Source organism: Eublepharis macularius, chromosome 4, assembly GCF_028583425.1.
Source record: "Eublepharis macularius isolate TG4126 chromosome 4, MPM_Emac_v1.0, whole genome shotgun sequence".
Lineage (NCBI taxonomy): Eukaryota > Metazoa > Chordata > Lepidosauria > Squamata > Eublepharidae > Eublepharis > Eublepharis macularius.
This window is the reverse complement of record NC_072793.1, coordinates 127947120-127969888: the sequence shown is the minus strand read 5'-3', so window position 1 is coordinate 127969888 and position 22769 is coordinate 127947120. Positions and strand designations below refer to the sequence as shown.

Below are 22769 nucleotides of genomic sequence, written 5' to 3'. Positions count from 1 at the left end.
TTTCCATTTTATCATCACAACAACCTTGTGAGGTAGGTTGGGCTGAGGGAGTGACTGACCCAAGATCACCAAGCAAGATTCCATGGCAGAGTGGGGATTCAAACCTGGGTCTCCCAGATCTTAGTCCGACACTCTAGCCACTGTACCTCTCCAGCTGTCACATTGGTTCACACTGCAAATCGTAGAATCACCATGTATATTTACTGACAACATATCAAGGGAGTGGAAAGAGAAGAAATATGATTAGCTACCAGTGTAGTCTGGGCATTGTTTTAATTTTTAGAAATTCTGTGTATGTGAATTGTTTGGAATTTTTTTTTCCTGTAAAAGTAACAGGAGAGGGAGAAGATCCTCTTTCAGCACAGAAAAAAATGCTGCTGTCACTGATTATCATTGCCTTTAGCAATTTCTTTTTTATGCTTGCTCTATGTGGGGGATACCCAGTGTGGTACTGCTGGGTGAGTGAGTGCTGTCAGGGAAAGATAGAAAAAGAATACAATAGTTAGCATGTGTGACGAGGTACAGAGGTTCATACGTGTTTGGATGCTTAAGAGTAAGCAGATTTGTAGCCTTAATTTTAGGGCCAAATCAGTTGTGATGCTGGCAGGTCTGCAAACATATCTTTCAATTTTTTAAATGGAAATAATGGCCACTCAGGGCCCTAGATTGGGACTATGGTACATAGTAAAAGAAGGCTTAACCATCCCACCCACCCACACCCAATTTGGTTTCCCTGTTAAAATTAACCCCTTAACCTCTGCCACAATCCATGTCTCCTCCTTTTTCCACCTTCTGCTGCTAGGCTCAGTGCCTGAGCTAAGTCTCTGAGAAAGCTGGATTCATGGGGAAAACTATACCTAGTTTGTTCCACCGCCTCTTGCTGTGAATGAGTGAGAAATTGAAGGAGATGTCAGACTCCTACTGCCTGGTATGTTCCTTTCTCCTTCCCTTTTTTTGTGTGTTTTTCTCCCAACTTGGAACAGAGCTGTCTTTCAGGACTGTCAGTGTCTTGTGTAGTCTTGGGGTGCAAGTGAGTAAGAATATCTTATTGCAGGGTCCCCTTCTTCAAGAATCAGTCAGCTTTACGCTACTAAAAGCTAATTAAACAGGAAGCACAGATAGGCCGTAATACCAACAAAATAAAAATATTGGCTAGGGAAAACAAACAACAAGTACGAAGTGAGTTAACTTATGCTCTGTGGTCCTTGACTAAGGGACAGTCCTGTTTCAGGTCCTCCGTTGGAGGTGCTTATGAAGCACCCTGGTGTGTGTGTGGGGGGGAGGGGTAGTGGCTCACTACCCCCCCCCCCAGGGCTAGACAAAGATCTCTTTTTTTTATTGGGCTGTGGGCTAGGAGCTCCCCTTGTTTGTGTTGGGAAAAAGTGGGTTAAAAATAGTTAAATTAAGAGCTGCAATGGATCTTGAGCAATAGAGAGTCAGATGCTTGTTTGCTTTTTAAAAAACATTTATTCTAAAGGAAAAAGGTACACGGGATTGCTACAAAATGAAGAAATCTGTTCCCTACATCTTGACTCTATGGAGTACAAATGTAGACAATCATGAGTAATGGAGAATCTGTTTCTTCTTGACCTTAGAGGGGAAGTCTCCTGACCTATGAACCAATAGTAGTTTCTCGGGCTTTCAGATAGATAAGGCTATTGGCTCTCTACCAGGTTTCCTTCCAGGTCAGTACAAACAGGGAGTACACTGGTGCAGAGAAGTTAGCCGTGTTAGTCTGTGGTAGCAAAATCAAAAAGAGTCCAGTGGACTCTTTTGGAGTACACTGGGTAAACACATTAACCCCATAATGACTAAGTGTCAGACCTTACTACCTATATCTCACAGTTTGGACCATGACAACTAGAGTGTGGGGGGCCTTGATTACCAGTTCCTGCCACAAATCTTTCACTAATAAGATTTCCAGTTACAATCAGAAGCTTACACACCCACACCCTCCCCCATTTGGGAGTAGGGCAAATGGGGCTCTTGGCAGAGGCAAATGCACGATCTTCCATTAGAAAAAAGGTGACAGCCAATGGATTCTTCTCTGCCTCTTCCCATTAACCTAAAACTGCCACCCGACTCCACTCCCTGCAGTGCAGCTGCATTAGTTTGTAGACAAATTCCAAAACCAAAAAATGTGCAATACTTTTTATTAATACCAATCCCGAAGATCACCGAATAGTGTGTAAGCTGTCGACTTGTCTCTACAACTTGTTGTCAGGCCGGGATGTTCAGTAAAACCAGCACAGAGAAGTTGTTTCAAGGCATTGCCACAAAGCCTAACAATTCGGTGCAGCATGAAAAGCTGTTTTGCGCCCAACTCCATCTAATCCCATTTAGTCTCTAGCAGATCCTGTTTTCCCCTTTAAGATTTCAGCAGCAGAAATTGCTTTGCCACCTTACCTCAGAATAACTTACTTTCTCCCTCCTCCAACTTGGTTTTGTGCTGGCATCCAGCCTTAGTTCTTAAAAAAAGAACTCAAAAGCTTACCACTTTCATTTACAAAATGTGCAATAATTTTAAGTGATCCGTGTGATGATGTCATTCTAGAATTTCCAAAGTGTACCCAGCAGTGGACCAGACATTCTCATGACCTATTTTTTTTATAGCTTGGTTTCAGGTTTCAGGCGGAAAATCTGTTTCAATGTGGTAGTGCAGTCAGTTAACCTTTTGATGGTTGGTTTGCCTATTACAAACTTCTTGTTTTAAGAAAACTATATGGAAGGAAAATGGCCTTTTTCTCCAGCAATATTTTTCTCTTTGGAATAATATGGTTTATTTTCATTTGTAAGGTATCTGGACTATTTATGGTTTCACTATTGCATAATGATGATGACATAACTGTTTTTTCCTGTCAGAATATTGATTTCTGATATTCTATATAATAAATATATCAGCTAATAAGAAAGTATGTAAAAGAAAAATAAAGCAATAGAAAGTTTGTACATCCTAGAGTTAGCTGAACAATTACAGCTATAAGATGCATTGATAAAGATACAGGGACTGTAGACTACATTATTGAGTACAGTCTATTGGCTCCTGCTGGGAGCTTCTGTGTCATTTAACGTGTCATGTCAAATTACTTATGTTTTGTTTCATCAGGGTTTCATCTCTGTATTGAAATTTATGCTTACTTATAAATTTCTGCAATCCATACCCTATTTTATTGTTTATTAAATGTCCCAGCTGTTGATCGTATTTGCTTGCACTGTGCAATCCGCCTTAAGTCTCTATAACAAGGGCAAACTAGAAATACCATAAATAAATGACACATTCCACACCTTGAACCATTTTGTTAAAATTTTAAACGTTTTGGGACACAGTCCAAAGTTAAACATTTTTTTCATCCAGAAGGATTTAAGCACATGCTTAACTGAAATTAAATTGGCTCTAAAGCTGTTTAGTTTTGGCTGAATTTAGGTGGTTTCCATTTCAGTGAATTATACAATTAGCTTACAGAGAAGTTTTGTGGCACAGTGTTTCTCTTTGCGTTAGCAATTTGGGTTGTTCAATAGTTCAGCGGCTGATCACATTGTTTTACAGTGCAGTCCCAAGCTAAGTTACACCTTTCTAAGTTATTGACGTCAATGGGCTTAGAAAGGTTTAACTGTGTTTCAGGGAAAGTAAACTAGGACAAGAGCAGATTCAGATGATCAGATTTCAAAGCAGCAGGAAATGGAGATACTTCTACAGTCAGAGTGTCTCCTGTTTGCGGTGGGAGACTTGACAAATCTGTGTTAACATAGAGTGAAGAGGCTAGAATTTTTGGTTTGCAGGGCACAGTTTGTATCAGAGCAGCAGAGCAGGGTGGGAAATGGTTTAATCTCAATTTAAGTATCCACAGATTTTGCCACATTGAAAATTATATACAATAACAACAACAACATTCAATTTATATACTGCCCTTCAGGACAACTTAATGCCCACTCAGAGCGGTTTACAAAGTATGTTGTTATTATCCCCACAACAATCACCCTGTGAAGTGGGTGGGGCTGAGAGAGCTCTGAGAATCTGTGATTGATCCAAGGTCACCCAGCTGGCTTCAGGTAGAGGAGTGAGGAATCAAACTTGGTTCTCCAGATTAGAGTCCTGCCGTTCTTAATCTCTATACCAAATCACTTCACCAATATATTTGGTATAGTGATAGCACTGGTGAGCAACCAGGCTGCATTTCATGATTACCAGGGTGGTGTAGTGTTCAGTGTCAGACTAGGATCTGGGAGACCCAGGTTCAAATTCCCACTTAGCCTTTAAACTTTTGGGGTAACTATAGCTCAGTCACTTTCTCTGCCTAGTCTACCTAATAGAGTTCTTTGGGGGTGGTGATATTTTGGTAAAATAGAGGAGGGGAGAATGATGGGCACTGTCCCAAGCTCCTTCAAGGAACAGTGGGATGAAAATATACTAAATAAATTTTGCACATTGTACAGAGACAAACTAACATTTGCCATCAAAACCTCCTTTTCCAGTTTACTTTACTTCTCCTCTGCTTGCCAGCAACCTGGAGAAAAAAAAATTCTGTCCCTTTCGTAGAGGCTGCGGTAGTGCACAGTTAAAGCTTTTTATGGCACTGAGGTAAATAACATCACCTGGTATATAACATCGAATTAAGCCTCTGTTAAAGGGGCAGGACATTTTTCTTGAGGATCTTGGCAACCTGATATCTTCCTCCTTTCTCCTGGCTTCACAACTGACATGTGGGACAGTTGTGGCCCATTTTTGTGTCCCAATCCACAGACTGGGACTCACTTCCCTAGAGCGTACTTCTTGTGCTAGGATCAAGAGGAAATCATCACTTGTCTGGAGCACTGAAAGGGTTTTGGTTCTCTAACCTGATGTTTAGATTAGTGAAGGAAATCATTTGAAACACTGGATATTTCAGTTTGGCATTTCTTTGAACAGAGACCTTCATTGGGATCATATTCCTAGTTGTCCTAACATGTAGAATTTTCCACCAATCTGACTTACTCACATGTGTGTATTTTTATTCAAATATTTACACCCTTTTTTGTCTGAATGGGGACCCAAAGTAACATGGTTCTTCTCTTCTCCATTTTATCTTCACAACAACCACCTTCTAAGAGAATGACTGCCCCACGTTCACCCAGCAAGCTTCCATGGCAGTGGGGAGTTGAACTAGGGGCTTCTAGATCTTCATTTGATACTGTGTCTTTCTATACATGCTGGGTATGAGTATGTAAAAGTATGTGTGTTTGGTTTTGTTTTACAGGGATGTCACTCCATTTTTCTACTGATTCCATCAGGACTCCTTTAGACCCCACTCTGCAGGAGAATGCATCACTCCATCCACGTGGGAACAGAGATGAAAGCATAAAAAATGGGACCAAAATATCTCTACCACCAAATTCAGTCCACTCAGGTACAATACAGGCAGAATGTATTGTTTAGCCTGGAGAGGAGGTGACTAAGAGGTTATGTGTGTGTGATAAGTATTTGAAGGGCTGTTATATAGAGGAGGGAGCAGAGTTGTTTTCTGTTACCCAGAGGGTTTGGCTAAACATTAGGAAGAACTTCCTGATAGAGCAGTCCCTCAGTGGAACAAGCTTCCTCAGGAGTTAGTAGGCTCGTCTCCTTGGAGGGATTTAAGAAGCTAGACAGCAACCTGACAGCAATGATGATTCTGTAACTCAATATGAATGTACACCTATCAGAAGAAGCAGGGCATGAAGGGATGAGCCAGTGCTAGGTTCTTGTGGCTCTTTCTTACATACCCAGGGTAATGCCTATTGACACTTTGCAGTCAGGAAAGAATTTTCCTCTAGGCCAGATTTCCCAGGGAACCTGGAGGTTTTTTGCCTTCCTCTGGGTATAGAGCAGGTGTCACTGGGGGAGGTGAGGAGGGGAGATAGCTGTGAATTTCTTGCATTGTGTAGGGGGTTGGACTAGATGATCCTTGAGGTACCTTCCAACTCTTATGTTTCTATGTCAGAGTGTTGTTGTTTTTAATTCTCAGTCTCCAGTGAACTGATAGATATAGAAGTTGTTCTTGATCTGCTTTGGCCACATTCACATCATGAGTATATCTAATTCTCAAAGTGGCTCCATCTGTTGATACTTAAATCCAGAAATCAGAACCATGGTTTTACACTCATGGAGAAAAATGTACAATAACATTGTCCATTTAAATATACAATGGTAATGTATGAATGTTGAACCACTGTTATCGTTTTTAGCTATTTATTTTTTGTTCTGTTTGATTAAATGATTTACCAGTCCTGTATTGATCTGTCTTGCTTTCACTGTTATATTTTATTTTGTTGCAACCTCTTTGGTTACCCTTCTTTTGTAGGGTTCTTTTTCTCCCCCTTTTTTTGTCTAAGCCATATCTTTCTACAAATCTGAGGAAAGTTCCAAGTTCGCAGGAGAATTTGAAATCTGGGGAGGGGGGGCATTGAGACTTTGTGCTTATAAAGCACCATCAAGTCACAACTGACTTATGGCAGACCCCAGCAAGGGCTTTCAAGGCAAGTGAGAAGCAGAGGTGGTTTGCAGTTGCCTTCCTCTGCAGAGTCTTCCTTGGTGGTCTCCCATCTAAGTACCAGCCCTGATTAGCTTCCAAAATCTTGACGAGATTGGGCTATACCATGCTGCCTTCCCTCTGACTGAGAGTTTAAAACCTTCCAAAATAATAAAGTCAGAACCTGTATACCTTTAAGAAACAAATGCCCTATGCAGTGGCTGTTGTGGGAGTTGCTATGCAACCATAACAATATTGGTTTCTGTCAGCAAAAAGCTGGAGTGGGAGTGCAAGGCCCTTTCCAGGCTATAAATTGAGTAAATAAATAAAATCTATAGGATCAGACACACAAAGAGAGTAAGTAAATTTGTTCTTTCATGTTGTAGAGCTTCTAGTTAAATGATTTCTAGGCACAGATGTTCAGGACGAAACAAATCTGTTTCCTGTGGGAGCCCTCAGGGCTTCATAAATAGCACATCCCTTATGTCTGTTTTTTAAACTATTTTCAGATCCTGTTTTGAAAGCAGGCCCAGACTGTCTTTCTTTAATCCCACCTCCAACTTCCATGGACCTTCCACATTCTTTACAGTCAAATCCTCCTATTTCATCAAGTGTTAAGGTAAACCTTGAAGCGAAAAGACCATTTATAGCTTTTTCTAATTTAAACAGATTCTCTGTGGTCCATTCACACTAACAGCATTTTAGGTGTGTATATGCTGTAGAATGCCCTTGGCTTGGGATCACATATCTGTAGGACTGCCTCTCCTAGCATTAACCTATGTGATAGCTGAATTCTTTGAACTAACATGTATTGATTATTCCTTCTGTAGTGTATCCAGGATGGCGACTACTAGATCTAGGGCTTTTTCAGTGGCTACTCCAGTTTTGTAAAATAGCATTCCTGAAGTTATTAGGAAGGTTACTGCTTTGTTGAGACTCTGCAGGTTGTGCAAGGAGGAATTGTTCAGGAGTGCTTTTGGTACTGATAACTAATTTTTAATTACATATAAATTTTTATGGATTATTCATTCTATGCCATTTTTGTTATCATTGTGATACTCTCTCTGGTTTCAGATAACTGCAGAATTAAAATTATCTAAATAAATAACAGTCTTTAATTTGTAAACACCTTTGTAATATGCCCATTAGGCTTTGCTATGGCAATCTGTTGAGTAGACTTTCATTGACACACTTTTGAGTTGCCACTGGGTAGTGCATACGTGTGTATGTGCCTGTGTAAAACTCCTGAAATCTATGTACTCCATGAAAATGTTCTTTGTTGATAGTGCTCTACAGAATCTACTCTCAAATTTGATTTATTCAGGTGAAGGATCACCATCTTGATTTGCATCAAGTTGATAGGATACTCAAAGCCACCAATTATTTGATAGTTGCTGATAGAGATTAGTGAAAGGAAACCTGAAAAATGAATTCTTTTCATAAAGAAAGAATAACCTGGTATCTTAGTATGGTTTCCTGTCAGACGCGTAAACTTCTTGACATGGAAGTTGTGCAATAAGCCACAAAATCAGATTGGTAAGAGTTTACTAGCAGAGACAGACACAGGTTGGTACTGTACCCCTACCCTGCCAAATGCCTCTTTTAAAACTCCAAGAGGACATGGTACAATATGTTAATCTGAGGCCTTTCTTCCTTCTCACTACACTTGTGTCAGTTGTTTTTTCCCCGTGGATGTATGCTATTTTTTCAAAGACTATCTGTGCTTGACATCAGAATTTAATACAGCAGTATGTTAAGATTTTATGTCTCAAAAATTCATCAAAAAACTTTAGGATTCACTTGTGGAATAAAGCACTCTTTCTGCAAATGGAATTCCTTATTGCATTGTGATGCTGAGATCACTAAAGTTTGTGGAATTATTGTGTGTGGGAGAGTTGGCAACAGCATGATGGGGAAACAAGTAGGGGTATAGCAGGGGATGAGGTGGGGGAGACAGGCTTCTTAGTGGCTTTGTCATACCATCAAACCAGTTTTCCTTTCAATGTAATGTGACAAATGGAAAGTTGCTTCCCCTTTGCTATGCACACATACTAAGATGGCTGTCAGTTTTAAGACCAACACACGCTGGTTTTGTTGTTGAGGTCAAACTAGATGGGGTCGACAATGCACAATTTGTCTATGTATCCACTTATTCATTTCTAACATGGGTGGGGGGAATCTATATTTCTAACAAAAATGAAGTAAAGGGAGTAGAACACTGCCTCTTTTTTGTAGGGTTACCAATTCCAGTTTGGGAAATTCCAAGAGACGTGGGAGGCTGTGTCTGGGGAAGGTGGAATTTGGGAAGGGAGCTCAGTGGGGATATGATTCCATAGAATCCACCTTCCAAAACTGCCATTTGTTCCAGGGGAACTGACCTCTATAGTCTGGAGATCAACTGACATTCTGGGAGAATGGCAAGCCCTAATGTGATGCTGATAACTCTACCTCTTCTCCCCATCTTGCTGCATTCTGCAGCCTTCAACATTTTTATCGCAGCCTAGATTTTGTACTAGAAGTGAATGGGGTGGAAGAAAAGCGCTGAAATCAGGGAATGCAGCAAGGTAAAGTCAGGGATATAGGAGTAGGGTTTTGATTCCCTTGCCCATATACAACTTTTAATAAAACAGGACACTTTCCCCCCAGCTGTCACATGTATGTGTGGACAAGTGTCTAAATTAATTCATCTTTCCTCTCACATCCCATAATGTCCAGTCTGGCTTCTAGTATTTTTGTCATAGAAATTTACTTAGAGCTATAGCATCTTAAGCACTGAAAATAACTAAAAACCTTCTGAGTATCAATATACATGTAGTTCTTGGAATCTAGACTTAGACACGTTCATATTTGGGCTATTTCCCCCCACTTTTCCTGCAGTATAATGGGTGATGTTTCATTCATAAATAGACATGAGCTTAAGCAATGCTTACAACGAGAGAGCGATCTCAAATGAAATGTCCAAAATACCTTTATGTGTTTTTATTGACTTGGCAACCACTTAAACAACATTTCCATTTCATTTCAGTTTCATTTCTTTAAAGACTTCTCAGCTGTTCCAGACATCTAAATAAAAAGGCTCTCCAAGTGTAGCTCTAATGTTAACCCATTATAAGTGTAAATTTATTGGAGCTGTGCCCTGTGGTCAGGCTTTGTGCTAACAATGATAATTCTCATGTTATTGCTCCAGAGAAATTGTTCCCAGAAGTAACACTGCAGTTTCTTTTCTCTGCCATTCCCTAGCCCTGCAGTTCATCTCCTCCTCAGCAGGAATCACTTCATAATCTCCCTAGCAGAAGCCTTGTGTGGACCAAAGATGAAGTTGATATTGCCACTAATGGTTTCAGTGAGGAGAACCGAATTAATGAAAGTATTTTTGCTGATGTTTTCAAAGGCCAGAGACAAAATGCTCTGTATGTTATTAAAAGACTAAAAGAGGTAAGTATCTTCTTCATTGAGTCATTTTTCCATTTTCTAGTGGAAAAACAGATGTTTTTGGGGTCCACTGGGAAAAAACCTCCTAGAAGTATCATTTTTTGAAATGAATGAAATGTTCTTAAAGAGAAGATTTTACTTATTCAAAATGTACAGGAGGAAGCACTTTTTTTTCAATTTTGCCATTGAAAAGAGTAGGAAATTCTGAGGAGTGCTGAGGAAAAACACTTATGAAATAGTTCCCCTTTGGGAATAAGTGAAATGTAGCATAGGTATAGGTTCACAGCTCTCTCTTTATCTTAAGTATTGGGTATATTTTCAGTTTTGCTTATATAAATACTTTACTTTTTTACATTTAAATTCCATAAATATGTGAAATAAGTTATATACTATATACTATGAGCTTTCGTGAGCTACAGTTCACTTCTTCAGAGACCTGAAAGCTCATACCCTACCACAAATTTTGTTAGTCTTATAGGTGCTACTGGAGTCTTGCTCTTTTCTGTTGCTACAGACAGACTAACATGGCTACCCATCTTGATCTATCTGGATGTTACCAGGGTGTGTACTATAGTGGCAAGATCTTTCCTGCCCAGGAAGGGCCGCAGTTGGCTCACCAACTGGAGCTGGTGAAAGGCAACCATGGCCACTGCTGTCACCAGTTTATCTGGGTCCAGCAGCACCCCCAAACTATGGACCTGGAACTCCATGCAAAACAGGAGATATCTCCATTTCTGGGCCAAACCTTCCTCCCACCAGTAGTTTGTTTTGTCAGGATTAAGTTTCAGCTCCTTAGCTCTCATTCATCCCAAAACTTCCTCCAGGCACCTGTTCATGGTTTCCCTCTCCTCCCTGGGATCTGCTGAAAGCACAAGATAGACCTGAGTGTCATCCATATATTGTTGACAACTCAGCCCAAATCTATGGGTGACCTCTCCTAACAGCTTTTCATAGATGTTGAAAAGCATGGGGGACAAGATGGAACCTTGTGGAACCCCATAGGCAAGAGACCAAGGGGTGGAGGAACAGTACCTCAGCACCACTCACTGAGACATACCTTCAAGGTAGGACTGAAACCACTGCAAGACAGTGCCTCTGAGTCCCAACCCAGAAAGGCAGTCCAGAAGGATGCCATGATTGATGGTATCCAAAGCCACTGAGAGGTCCAGGAGAATTAACAGGGTCACACTCTCCCTGTTCATCTCCTGGCTAACCAAGGCCATTTCAGTCCCATGACCAGGTCTGAACCCAGATTGGAATGGATCCAAGCAATCTGCGTCATTCTGGAATCCCTAAAGTTGCCCAGCCACCACTTGTTTAATCACCTTGCTCAAGAATGGTATGTTTGAGACTGAACGGTAGTAACTCTCCTGGGTTTAGAGTAGGTTTCTTTAGGAATGGATGCACCACTGCCTGCTTCAAGGCAGGGGCAACCACACCCTCTCTCAAGGAGGCCTTTACTGTCTCCTGGACCTAGTCTGCCAGCATGCCCCCTCCCCCCGGCAGATTTAAGCAGTCAGGAGGGGAGGAGGGGCAAGAGTTGTACCAACAGGCAGTAGGTTTCAAGCTTCCAAGAATCCTGTTTATGTTGGAAAGAATGAGAGATTATCTGCAGAGTGTTTGGCAAAAAGATTGCAGTGGGCTGCAGAGCAGCACATCTCCTCCTGTAGCCCCAAACCCAATAGACCCATGACCAACTGGAAGAGTTCTGCAGGACTACACTATGCAGATGCAGTGATGGCAGAAAAACAGTTTCTTTGCCACCATTACCTCCACAGAATAGGCTTTAAAATGAGCTCTAGCTCATGCCTTGTCAGATTCATCCAGAGTACTCCTCCACTGTTGCTCTAGTTGTCTCCTGTCTTTTCATTTTTTACAACCGCTCAGTAAACCATGGGGCAGCCAGAGTTAGATATGGCGTCTGGGGGCAATTAGCATCTTCTAAAATGTGTTTTCCCCTTTAAAGTGCTAATAATGACATGCAGTGGAGATGCATTTTGATTCGCAAAACCATGCAGAATTGAAGGCTTAAGCCCCTCTCCACATGGCCCCAGACCAAATTTGGATTTTTTTTTACAGATGATTGCAAAGGGGTAGCTGTGCTAGTTTGTCATAACAAAATAAAAGTCCAGTGGCACCTTAGAGACTAATGACATATATTTCGGTGTGCTGTTTCATCGATCACAGCTCACTTGCAGAGACAGATATGTGAAGGAAACTCCTACTGGGGATACTTCTTTATGGAGAAGATTACAGGGGAAAGTTCCACTGAGAGACCCTTTGTTAACTTTGACATATCCTGAATTTCCGCATTGGATTCTTGAGATTACTACTCACCCTCTTTCTTTCCCACTGCAGTTTGGAAGAGGAGTCCCAGTGGAGAACTTCCAAATTCTGGAAACTCTTTCCTTTCCCATGCACTAGGCTTCTCTAGGTTTAGATAAGATTTTCCTTGCTATAGTTGCCATAATTAATCCTGCTCTGTGTCTTAGGGCTCCACCTGAAAGAAGTCCCAATCCAAAAGTAATTTGAACCTAACAGTAATTTTGTGATGTTTTCAGATTTGTTCCAGACAAGAATAAATGGGGTTTATGCACCCCAAGCTAGACAAGGACAGTTTCAAATGTTGGTCTTGTTTAGGAAAAATAACTTTAAAAAAATCATTTATTCCCTAACTTTTCTTCCATCATGGAACTTAAGGCAACTTACATAAGATTCCTAGGCAGTCTCCTATCCGGACACTGACCAGAGGAGCGGCTTAGCTTATTGGAGTTGTTGCATTTTTTTGCTTCTCAACCATACCCTTTAAAAGCAATGGCATTCCACTTCGTAAGGGTGCAGAGAGAGATTTCTAAAAGGTTGATGTGCTGATAAAGAATAACAGAATTAAGCTGCCCATCTCTACTCTGGTTAGACCTCACCTAGAGTATTGTGTTCAGTTTTGGGCACCACAATTTAAGAAGGGCGTAGACAAGCTGGAAAGTGGCAATGAAGATGGTGAGGGGTCTGGAGACCAAGTCCTATGAGGAAAGGTTGAAGGAGCTCGGAATGTTTAGCCTGGAGAGAAGATGACTGAGAGGTGATATGATAACCATCTTCAAGTACTTGAAGGGCTGTCGTATAGAGGATGGCACAGACTTGTTTTCTGCTGCCCCAAAAGGTTGGACAAGAACCAATGGATTGAAATTAAATCAAAAGAGTTTTCGGCCAAATATTAGGAAGAATTTCCTGACACTTAGAATGGTCCCTCAGTGGAACAAGCTTCCTTGGGAGGTGGTGGGCTCTCCTTCTTTGGAGGTTTTTAAGCAGAGGCTAGATGGCCATCTGACAGCAATGCTTATTCTGTGAACCTAGGCAGATCATGGGAGGGGGAGCCAGAAGGGTTACATCAGTACTTCGTTCTCATGGCCCCTTCTTACATGCCCAGGATAAGGCCAATTGCCACTTTGGGGTCAGGTAACAATTTCCCCCAAGCCCTTTTGGCTAGGGATCCTGGTAGTGTTTCGCCATCTTCTGGGCATGGAGTGAGGGTCACTGGGTGTGTGTGCTGGGGGAGGTATTTGTGAATGTCCTGCATTGTGCAGGGGGTTGCACTAGATGACCCTAGGGGTCCCTTCCAACCCTATGATTCTATGTTATCACTTGTGTCTGAAGAAGGGAGCTCTGATTCTTGAAAGCTTACACTCTGAAAATCTTGTTGGTCTTTAAGGTACCACGGGACTCAGATCCTGCCACCATATCACCACCGTTCTTAATATCTTGACTTTTGAAGCTTAAGGTTAAAATTAGAGCTTGCGTACTTTTAATAATCTGCTTAAGCCTTAGGTTTTCAATATATGTATATATTTATTATTCAAGTAAAGTTGAGTGTTTGTAAAAATAATAAATGTATTCTTCTTTATGCTCATTTTAAACAGAAGGAATGTGAAAACCAGAATCAGACAAAAAGATTCTTTCATACTGAAGTACAGATCTGTTTTCGGTAAGTAATTTTTCAAAAGTTGATGGTTGAGAAAGAGATTTGTGCAAATGGATAACCATTATGCTTTCTAATAACTTTTGCTTATCTTGTTTGCATTATTTTGTGTTTTAACATTTTTTAAACAGTAGGTCCATAAGGCTTCAGGACTTGGAGTCTCTGCAAAACTTTGTGTATGTGGAAAACCTGTCACTTGCTGATACAGAAGCATTAAGCACTCAGGGGCTTTTTTGGCATTTCTGTGCCTGCAATTCAAATGTAAACTTACCCTTCAGCTTGGTTTTAGACACCTCTTATTGATATTCACAAGTGATATATTCCAAACTATAATACAGGCTATGAATTGCCTGTGGAAGTAAATGTTGAAGCAATTATGGCATTGTAAAACATGTCAAAGAGGTGCCAGAAGTTCTCACTTCCTGTTTTCAGAGAGGTAGCTATGTTGGTCTGTTGTAGTAAAAATGGACAGAAGTGTTGTGGCAACCTAAAAACTAGCAAACTTTTCTTCAGTGTAACTTGTCAGTTAAACATGTGTATATGTGTGTGTGCATATGTACACAAACACACAGAGAAACAAGATAATAAAGAGGAAAAAGTTGTAAATGGCAGGGTCAAAGGGCCATAAAATATAGGAAGTACAGGGTGAGACATATCTATGTGTAAGTCAGATGTAGTCAAAAGTACAGAGACCATTCACAGCAGTTCCTATTTATCTTTTCATCCTATAAAGACACTGACCCTATTCTAAAAGTACTTGGTTTCCCCTGGGAAAACCTAATTCTATGAGCACATGAGAATTTCCCCCCTTCCATAATAGACAAGAGGAAAGCCCCAGTTATACTTGGGGAATGTATGTGTGCATGGAAGCTGCTAAGATTACAGCTATTGTCTGTGTGTAAATTCACCATGTGTACTATCTAATAAGCTTTAGTTTAGTCTTCATTAGAAGTAAAGTTGTGGGTTTATCATACTAGCAAACCAAATTCAATCACGGCAGAGATGCCATCTTCCCACATATCATGCACACCTCTCTTCACTTTGAAAGCAAGTTGAATATCTAGTTGAGTTGTTCATTTCTACGCTCAGGGACGGGTAACAGGGAAGGGAGATGAAATGTAGGAACCTGAGGTCTGCTCTCATTCTCTTTGGGAAGTGGGGTGGGGAGCTAACATCTGAAAAGTTCCAGAATTAGTACACTTTACTTCTGTTAACCATAAATAAGTTGTGCAAGTGGAAGTATAACTTTTTAAGTAGCCCAGTTTTGCTATTTTTAAATAGTGTCTATTCATTTTACTCACAATGCCATATAGGTGCTGTCACAATAACATTCTGCATCTTCTGGGCTTCACTATAGAAAGGGAATTTAACTGCCTAATATACCCATACATGCCTAATGGATCATTGACTGACAGATTACAGTGCCAGGTAAGCAAAATTTTGGCTATGGTTGCTTACGATGTCTGAATTCTAACCTTCTAATTTTATATTAAAAGTATTTGTGAGTTGCCTTGTCTTAAACACACTTACAATGTGCTCTATTAATGTTACCTTGTGGCTACAGAGGCTAGGGGAAGCATACGGGCCCCAAACATCAGCCAGAGGAGAAGGGACAGCAGGAAATCACCTCTCCTTCCAACAAGGACACAGGCCAGGTTAGATCAGCCTTGCCCCAGCTGCTGGTTAGTGTAGCAACCAGACAAACTTTGTTTTCATTGCCCTGCACACAGTTTCAACAAGAAATTCTGTCTTTGTGAGGAAGTTCCCCCTTTGATGTAAAAATTTTAAATATATGTTTAAGGAGGAGGCTTAGGGATGGAGTGGGATATAAATTGAATGACTTAGCATTGTTGAGCTGTTTACATAAGACTCAATCTCCAAAAGCCTCTTCTGACTCATGTTCTTGTTAAGAGTTAACTTGGAAAGGCATCTTTTTGTCTCTTACTTGATAGTCTTCCTGGTCATTCATCTTGGAATAGAGAAAAGCCCCTAATATCTATACTAGGTATTGGAAAAAAACTGCAGCCACTGTTTGTAAAATGTTTTCTGCATTTCAGCTTCTAGTTTTGTTCATGCTTGTTTTGTTCATGCTTGTTTTGTTCATGCTCCAAAGAGCCTCACAACTAGTTCTGTGTACCTGTCTCTTAATTTTGTCTGAGGGCTAATAAAAATAATGAGAGATGATTTAAACTGCTTCTCCTCTTGTGCCACAACTCCAGACCAGTTTTCCTTTGTCCTAGCTGCAATTTTCATTTTGAAAAATGGCGGGAAGATCCAGTCACAGATCTTCCTGCCACTCATCTGGTTTGGCCTTCAGTGGTGTCTATCTGGGGCTTGGTTAACTGTTGTTTGATTGAAAAGGAAGCATGGATATTGTTTGAATTCATTACTAGAATATAATTACATTGAATAATACAACTAGTTTATATCTTCTAGTTGGCTACACTGTCATATAAATAATTTATCAGGCCTAGTTTCAACTTCTAATATGTAATTAATTTCTAGATGGGGAGGGCATGAAAGCCATAGTGTACAATACATAACAGCAGTTTGTGGGTAAATTATTTGATTTCTGCTTCAATCCAGCATGAGATCCCATTACTCAGCTAACAGAGAACTTGGTCAGTTTTATTGTTTACTATCACACAGGTAGATACTTTGGTCCTGCAGTGTTTAAAAGGATAAAGAACCACTTTTCCTTTCGTTGCAGGGTGGTTCTGAACCGTTAACATGGGAGAAACGCCTTAAAATCTCTATTGGACTTATTCAAGCTATTCAGTATTTACACAATTTTGGAATTCTTCATGGAAATGTGAAAAGGTGGGATGGTGTTTTTAAAACCTCATTATCTTCGTTTCGTTTTAAACATAAACTGACAAAACTGTTTTGGGAGTTTGGGGAGCCCTATTTGGCATGTTTGAATTGCCATGCTGGGAATGTGGATGGAAGGAGTGTCGGCTTCTCCAGGGTGGATGAAGTGGTGGCAGCAGGGACACTGGATGCCCCCCCCCACAGACACACACACAGAGCAGAAGAAGTCTGTGCCTGAGTCCGCTGCCTCATCTCACCTCATTGTGATTTGTGTTGCTTTATAGTTTGTTAAAATCAGTTGTAAATAGGTTGGGGCCTTTGAGGAATTGCAATGGATGGAGGAATGACTGGGAAACCTCCCAGCCCATCTTCTCTAGCATTCTTTAAACTGTTAAAGGGCTGAAGCATGCCAATTTTACTCTCTTTCTCCTCCACCCTTTAACTGACATTCAGCAGAGAATCTTCGTAGGCCAATGAGCATGCTCTGTGCTTGTCAGGCTGTTTTTGTTTTAGTTCACAAACTAATATTTTTTTGCATGCTTCATAAGTCCCCCTTGCCTGTGGGTGGCATCATTTCACTTCCCTACAGAAAGGCATTTCATTTGACCATCAGCTTGTAGAGACCTAGAAACCCTCACTCTCATCCCCAAGTACCAATTCCAGCACTCAGGACCCCTAGGAACATCTTAAGAGCTCTGGTCAAGGATTTGCGAAGCTTCCTGGATTCGTTTGAGTGCGTGTACCTCTTAGGCTAGTAAACACTGTACACAGGTAGGTAAAATATATTATTGGAGTTTATTAAAGAAAGGACATGTGAGCGTATGCAAAGCAGGAATCGCTCTTAAAAGACATTAGGCAAGGCATCAAAATGAATAAACGCTTGCTGTTCTAAATAACATCTAACTAACTAAAATACTGTAGGCTAACTGTCTAAGCATTCTCTGAAGAAGTGAGCTACGACTCATGAAAGCTCATACCCTACCATAAATTTTGTTAGTCTTATAGGTGCTACTGGACTCTTGCTCTTTTCTGCTGGTACATAACAGACTAACATCTTGATCTAAACATTCTCTGAGAGCCAAGCTACAAGAGACGAATTACATGAGGAGGAGCACATGAAGGGAGTCGCGATATTAGCTGGGAAACAGTTTTAAAAGAGATCGGAAGACTTTGTCAATTTCCCCTCTCTACAGAGCCAGGGAGATTGCTGCTCAGAGGGCTTGTTAATTTCCTCTTTGCCTCCAGAAGGCTCTCAGTTTCACCTCCCCTTCTAAGAGGCAAAGAGGAAATAAACAACCCTTCTGAGCAGGGATCTCCCCAGCTCTGTAGAGAGAGGAAATTGACAAAGCCTTCCCATCTTTTAAACCTTCCTGGCTAACATTACGATTTGCTTCATGTGCTCCACATTGTGTAATTTGTCTCTTGTAGCTTAGCTCTGACTTAGTTCCAAGGCTGGTTGATCTTACCAAAGGCTTAGCAAAGAGTCCATCCATGTCAGCCAACTCGAGGCATCCTGACAGAGTGGCATGGAGCTAAGAAGCTCTCTCTCGCATTGTAGACGGTCAACAATGGCTGAAAGATATAGATTGTGCTTTTGCATAGAGACAATGAGGCTTCTTGAGATCTGGGGAGAGTCAGCTCACAAGCTTGGGAACCAATCAGGGCTCAGTTACTTAACTGGCATTACAGCCTGCAAAAATGTAGGGAGTGCTGATTAGGAGCTGAGTTCAGTGCCAGGCCTGCTCAAGGACACTTTTGCACAGGAACAAATTCACAGATGCATCCAATTAACAAGGCTGGGGACTTCCCACCAAACAGGCCTAATGAAGAGTCTGTATGAACAGAAGCTTGAACCATAGTTTTAAACTTAACACTCTATAAAAGCTGGTAAAAGGCCTGGTTCTTACACAGCTTTCCTAGCAGAGGAAACAAGTTAGGAGCCCTTGAGGAACAGTGTGAGAAAGAAAAACAAGTACAAGTGCCAAACAAGTTCTAGTGCAAGACATTTATCTTCTAGGCTGAATGAGCAGTGCTCTGCTCACCTAGCTATAAACCTCTGGAGTCTTAACACTTTTAGTGTGATCACCTTATAGTTCTGACTGTGGAAGTTTAGGGATAGGTAAACAGGAGCCACTCATAAACATAACTGCACTTATATACCGCTCTTCTAGACAGATTAATGCCTCACACAGAGGGGTGAACAGGTTAGTGTTGTTATTATTATCCCCACAATGCAGCTGGGGAGCTGGGGCTGAGAGGATTGGCTTACCAAGGCCACCTTCTGAACTCATGGCAACCAGCAGAGTGCTGATTCGCAGCTGAACCACTTAATCACTTGGAGGAAGACATTCTTACTTACCTCTTGCTATTTTGTGAGAGAGAGCTTGCAGGTGAAATGAGAGAACACTTTACACACTCCAGGATATTACAATTGGTTAAGGGTCCTAGCAAGCCAACCTCACCTTTTCTTTCTTTCTTTCTAAGCCTCATTTCCACAGCTCCTGGAAATCAATGAGCGTGATTAATCTGCCTTTGGCTGCTTTTTGTTTGTTTCTTGCCTTTAGGAGTGGTGCTGAAGATTATGACTAGTTGCCAGTTTCTTTTTACTACATCTACATCTGTATTTATTGTCTCGCACACACAGTTCCAATGTTTTGCTGGATGCAAACTTTGTTCCAAAACTTGGACATTCTGGCCATAGACTGCAACCTCTGGAGAAAAAAACTGAGAATGGAGGGATGAAAACCAAAGTCATGCAAGCTTCCCTCGCTTACTTCCCAGAAGATTTCATTAGGCATGGGCAGCTAACTGAAAAAGTGGATATATTTAGTTGTGGAATAGTAAGTTGTCCACCTTTTTTTGCATTAACACTGTAAGTTTCATACAAAGAGACTAGCAACTGGGTGTATGTAGTACCGGGTATACCACATAAATAGCCTGCATGCCAAAGCCTTGGGACGAGCTAGGCCAATGGACATTATTATGAAAGCAGCAGATGGACCTACCATTGAAAGTGACTATGCACACCAGGCTAAGGGCTGTTGGTGGAAGGGCTTAATAATCTTCTGAGAGGGTCCCCTTCCATGTGGGCAGAGTGCTACAAATGAGAAGGTGGATGGAACTTAAGCTTTATTAATTTTAGTCATATGCAGTATTAATGAATATAAACATATGCTTGATAAGAAGCCAGAAATAATTCTTAAAATCTCCAAAGGTAAAGAATGAAGGTTTCAGGATCTCCCTCTCAATTCTACCTAAAAAAAGCAATCTAATTGTAAAAATGCTTTCTAGGTTCTAGCAGAGATACTGACTGGCATTAAGGCAATGGATGAAAGAAGGGATCCCATTTTCCTGGTAAGTGGAAAGAGTTTTTTTAATGAGCTTGGAATTTGAAACAGGGTAGTTCAAGATAACCTGACCTGGGTAGCCCAGGCAAGCCCAATCTCATCAGATCTTGGAAGCTAAGCAGGATTGGCCTTGGTTAGTAATTGAATGGGAGGGTTGTTAGTCTCTTGCTATGAAAACCCCACTAGGGATCACCATGTCAGCTATGACTTGATGACACTCCCCCCCACCCCCTGCCCAGCTCAAGATAGGTGCTTTTCACCCTGGCCTGAAGAACATAATCCTTGTGTCAAAAATCTTGTCTTCATGCAGATCAGCAGAATCATGTGTGCAAGAACTTGTTTGGTACCAGCTCACCACATCCTCAACTCTTTCATACACTCCATATTACTCTCTCCTACAACCACAAGTACAAGATAGTTCACTCACTTGTACTAGTCACCATGTATCTGCTTATAGAACTGTTGTTTTGTGGCTTGTTCAAAATGTCTTGGGCCCTATATTGCACGCCTACCTCCAAACACATAAATTATTACCAAGGAATCTATTGGGCTCAGGAGTCTGAAAGCTATTAGGAAAGGTCTTCAAGCTATCCTACGCTGGTGGACTGTAACCATAAAAGTTAATGAAATAAAATGGCTAAAGAACAAACTGTTCGGAAATATAATTGTTTTGCAAGATTTTAGTAAATCATAAAGTCCAGTTTATAGTTTTTCAGCTTTTCTGAGCTTGTCAGTTTTGGGCATACTGCCTTAGTTATATACCATTAAAATAAGAAAATAACTCCTACTGCATGAGATCCGAGGTGGCATTTTTATTGGTGTAACCTGTGTTTGTCCATTTTTTCTTTGTAAGTTTTAGATGTGATACTGTATTTGGACTGTAAAATGCAAATGAAGGAAGATGTTTTTAAAAATCAATTATTTTTGATGCAGTCTTCAGTTTTCATGAGCTGATCAGCTCAAAACTGGACAAATACAACAGAGACAGACCATCTGCATCTCTCTTTTCTTCAACAGAAAGATGCCCTCCTTGATGAAATCCAGGTGGCAAAGGAACTAACCTGTTCCAAGAAAGGATCTTTTGAGAACCTAGCTGCCAAAGAAATATGTTTCAAGTATCAAGATAGGCAAGCACTCCACTGGCCAGCAACATCTGCCGTTTGTTTGGCCACTGCTGCCTGTGTGTGTTTGCGGAAAAAGAATCCTGATATGGCAGAGGTAAACATGGGAATTCCCCAACTCCCCACATCAAAAACTCTCACATCAAAGCTTCATTTCCCAGTCCTACAGATCTGTGCAGTGGTATAAACAAAGGTCTACAACACAGCAAAGTGTCCTGCACATAGTAAATTGGGGTGGGAAAGAAGGGTGGGTGGTTAGTATATATGTAGCCTTAGATGTAGTGGTTGGCTGTAGGATCAAGGAAACCTAAGTTCAAACCCCCACTCAGTCACGATGCTCATATTGGGCCTATCGTATTCTCAGTCTAAAGTATTTCAAAGGGTGGTGTGAAGAAGAAACATATGCCACCCTGAGCATTTTGAAGGAAGGATGGGGGGTGAATAGGTGAGATACCTTTTAGTCTATTCCACAACCAGGATGCTATTGCAGAAAAAAATCAATTTCTAGTAGGCACCTACTGCTTCAGAAAGTAGGGAAGCTCAGAGAAGGGCCTCTGAGGGTGGTCTTACAGCATTAACACTTCTTTCAACAGGTGAATGCACTTATGGAAACTGCAGATCATCAAAGACAGTATCAGATGATGTTGGAGGAAAGGGGATATCCTGGACACTCTCTCAACACCCCTGAAGAAACCAATGATGAACCAGCCTGCCCCTTCAACAACGGCTTCTCAGATGACAACTGTGATGGAAACATGAATGCTGGATCATTAAACTATGTAGATATGTTACCTCCATTAATAAGAGTCACATCTGCAGAAACATACTCTGAGCAAATGTTACGGATCCCTTGTGAATCTGATGAATCAAGTAACTTTTCTTGGGATCCTATAAGGGATGGTGCATACCAGCCACCAACCAATGGCCTTCCAGATCCAGAAAATATTTTTCCCCTCGAGTTTCATACAAATAATCCAGAATACAATGACGACATCACAGCAAAATCCACAGTCTCAGAAGGACACATTCCATCTCAAGAAGCACCCGTTTCTTCAAAAAGAACTCTCTTAAATACAGAAAATTCAAGTGATACCTGTTCTTCACAAGGTAACTCTTTTTAAGTATTCTTTTAAGAACATCTGTTGGGTATCTCTTAAGACAGAGGCAACCGGTTTTCAAAATATCCCATGAACTGGAAGATGGGAGCCAATTTCTGTATTCAGTGGCATGTGATTATCATGTTGTGCGTGTGCGTTTATCCGCGTACCCATGCACACAAACCCCTTGATTTAGTTTGGGTGGGGTGGGTTGGCATAGATTTTCAGTGGGATTGAAAAATAATAATTTGGGGTTCCTGTTACAGCTCATTCCCATTCTTTGTATAGGCTTGCAGCTACATTTTTATATGAACATATGAAGCTGCCTTATACCAAATTAGAGTCTTGGTCTGTCAAGGTCAGTCTTCTTTTCTGACTGGCAATGGCTGTCCAGGGTTGCAGGCAGAGTTCTTTCATATCAACTACTGCCCAGTCCTTTTAACTAGAGATCCCAAGGACTGAATGTGGGATCTGCAGGCAAAGTGGATACTCTACTACTGCCC

At 41.0% G+C, this 22769-nt stretch overlaps 1 protein-coding gene across 1 annotated transcript in view; it reads left to right on the top strand.

Moving 5' to 3' along the window:
• The window catches only part of IRAK2 (interleukin 1 receptor associated kinase 2), a 28843-nt gene that overhangs the window by 3266 nt on the left and 2808 nt on the right, over positions 1 to 22769 (top strand). Inside the window, exons 3-12 of the mRNA XM_054976160.1 lie at positions 5235 to 5384; positions 6992 to 7101; positions 9723 to 9917; positions 13832 to 13896; positions 15204 to 15318; positions 16601 to 16710; positions 19346 to 19541; positions 19993 to 20055; positions 21066 to 21266; positions 21763 to 22276. Of these exons, the coding sequence (XP_054832135.1) occupies positions 5235 to 5384; positions 6992 to 7101; positions 9723 to 9917; positions 13832 to 13896; positions 15204 to 15318; positions 16601 to 16710; positions 19346 to 19541; positions 19993 to 20055; positions 21066 to 21266; positions 21763 to 22276 (1719 nt within the window). The remainder of the gene's footprint in view (positions 1 to 5234; positions 5385 to 6991; positions 7102 to 9722; positions 9918 to 13831; positions 13897 to 15203; positions 15319 to 16600; positions 16711 to 19345; positions 19542 to 19992; positions 20056 to 21065; positions 21267 to 21762; positions 22277 to 22769) is intronic.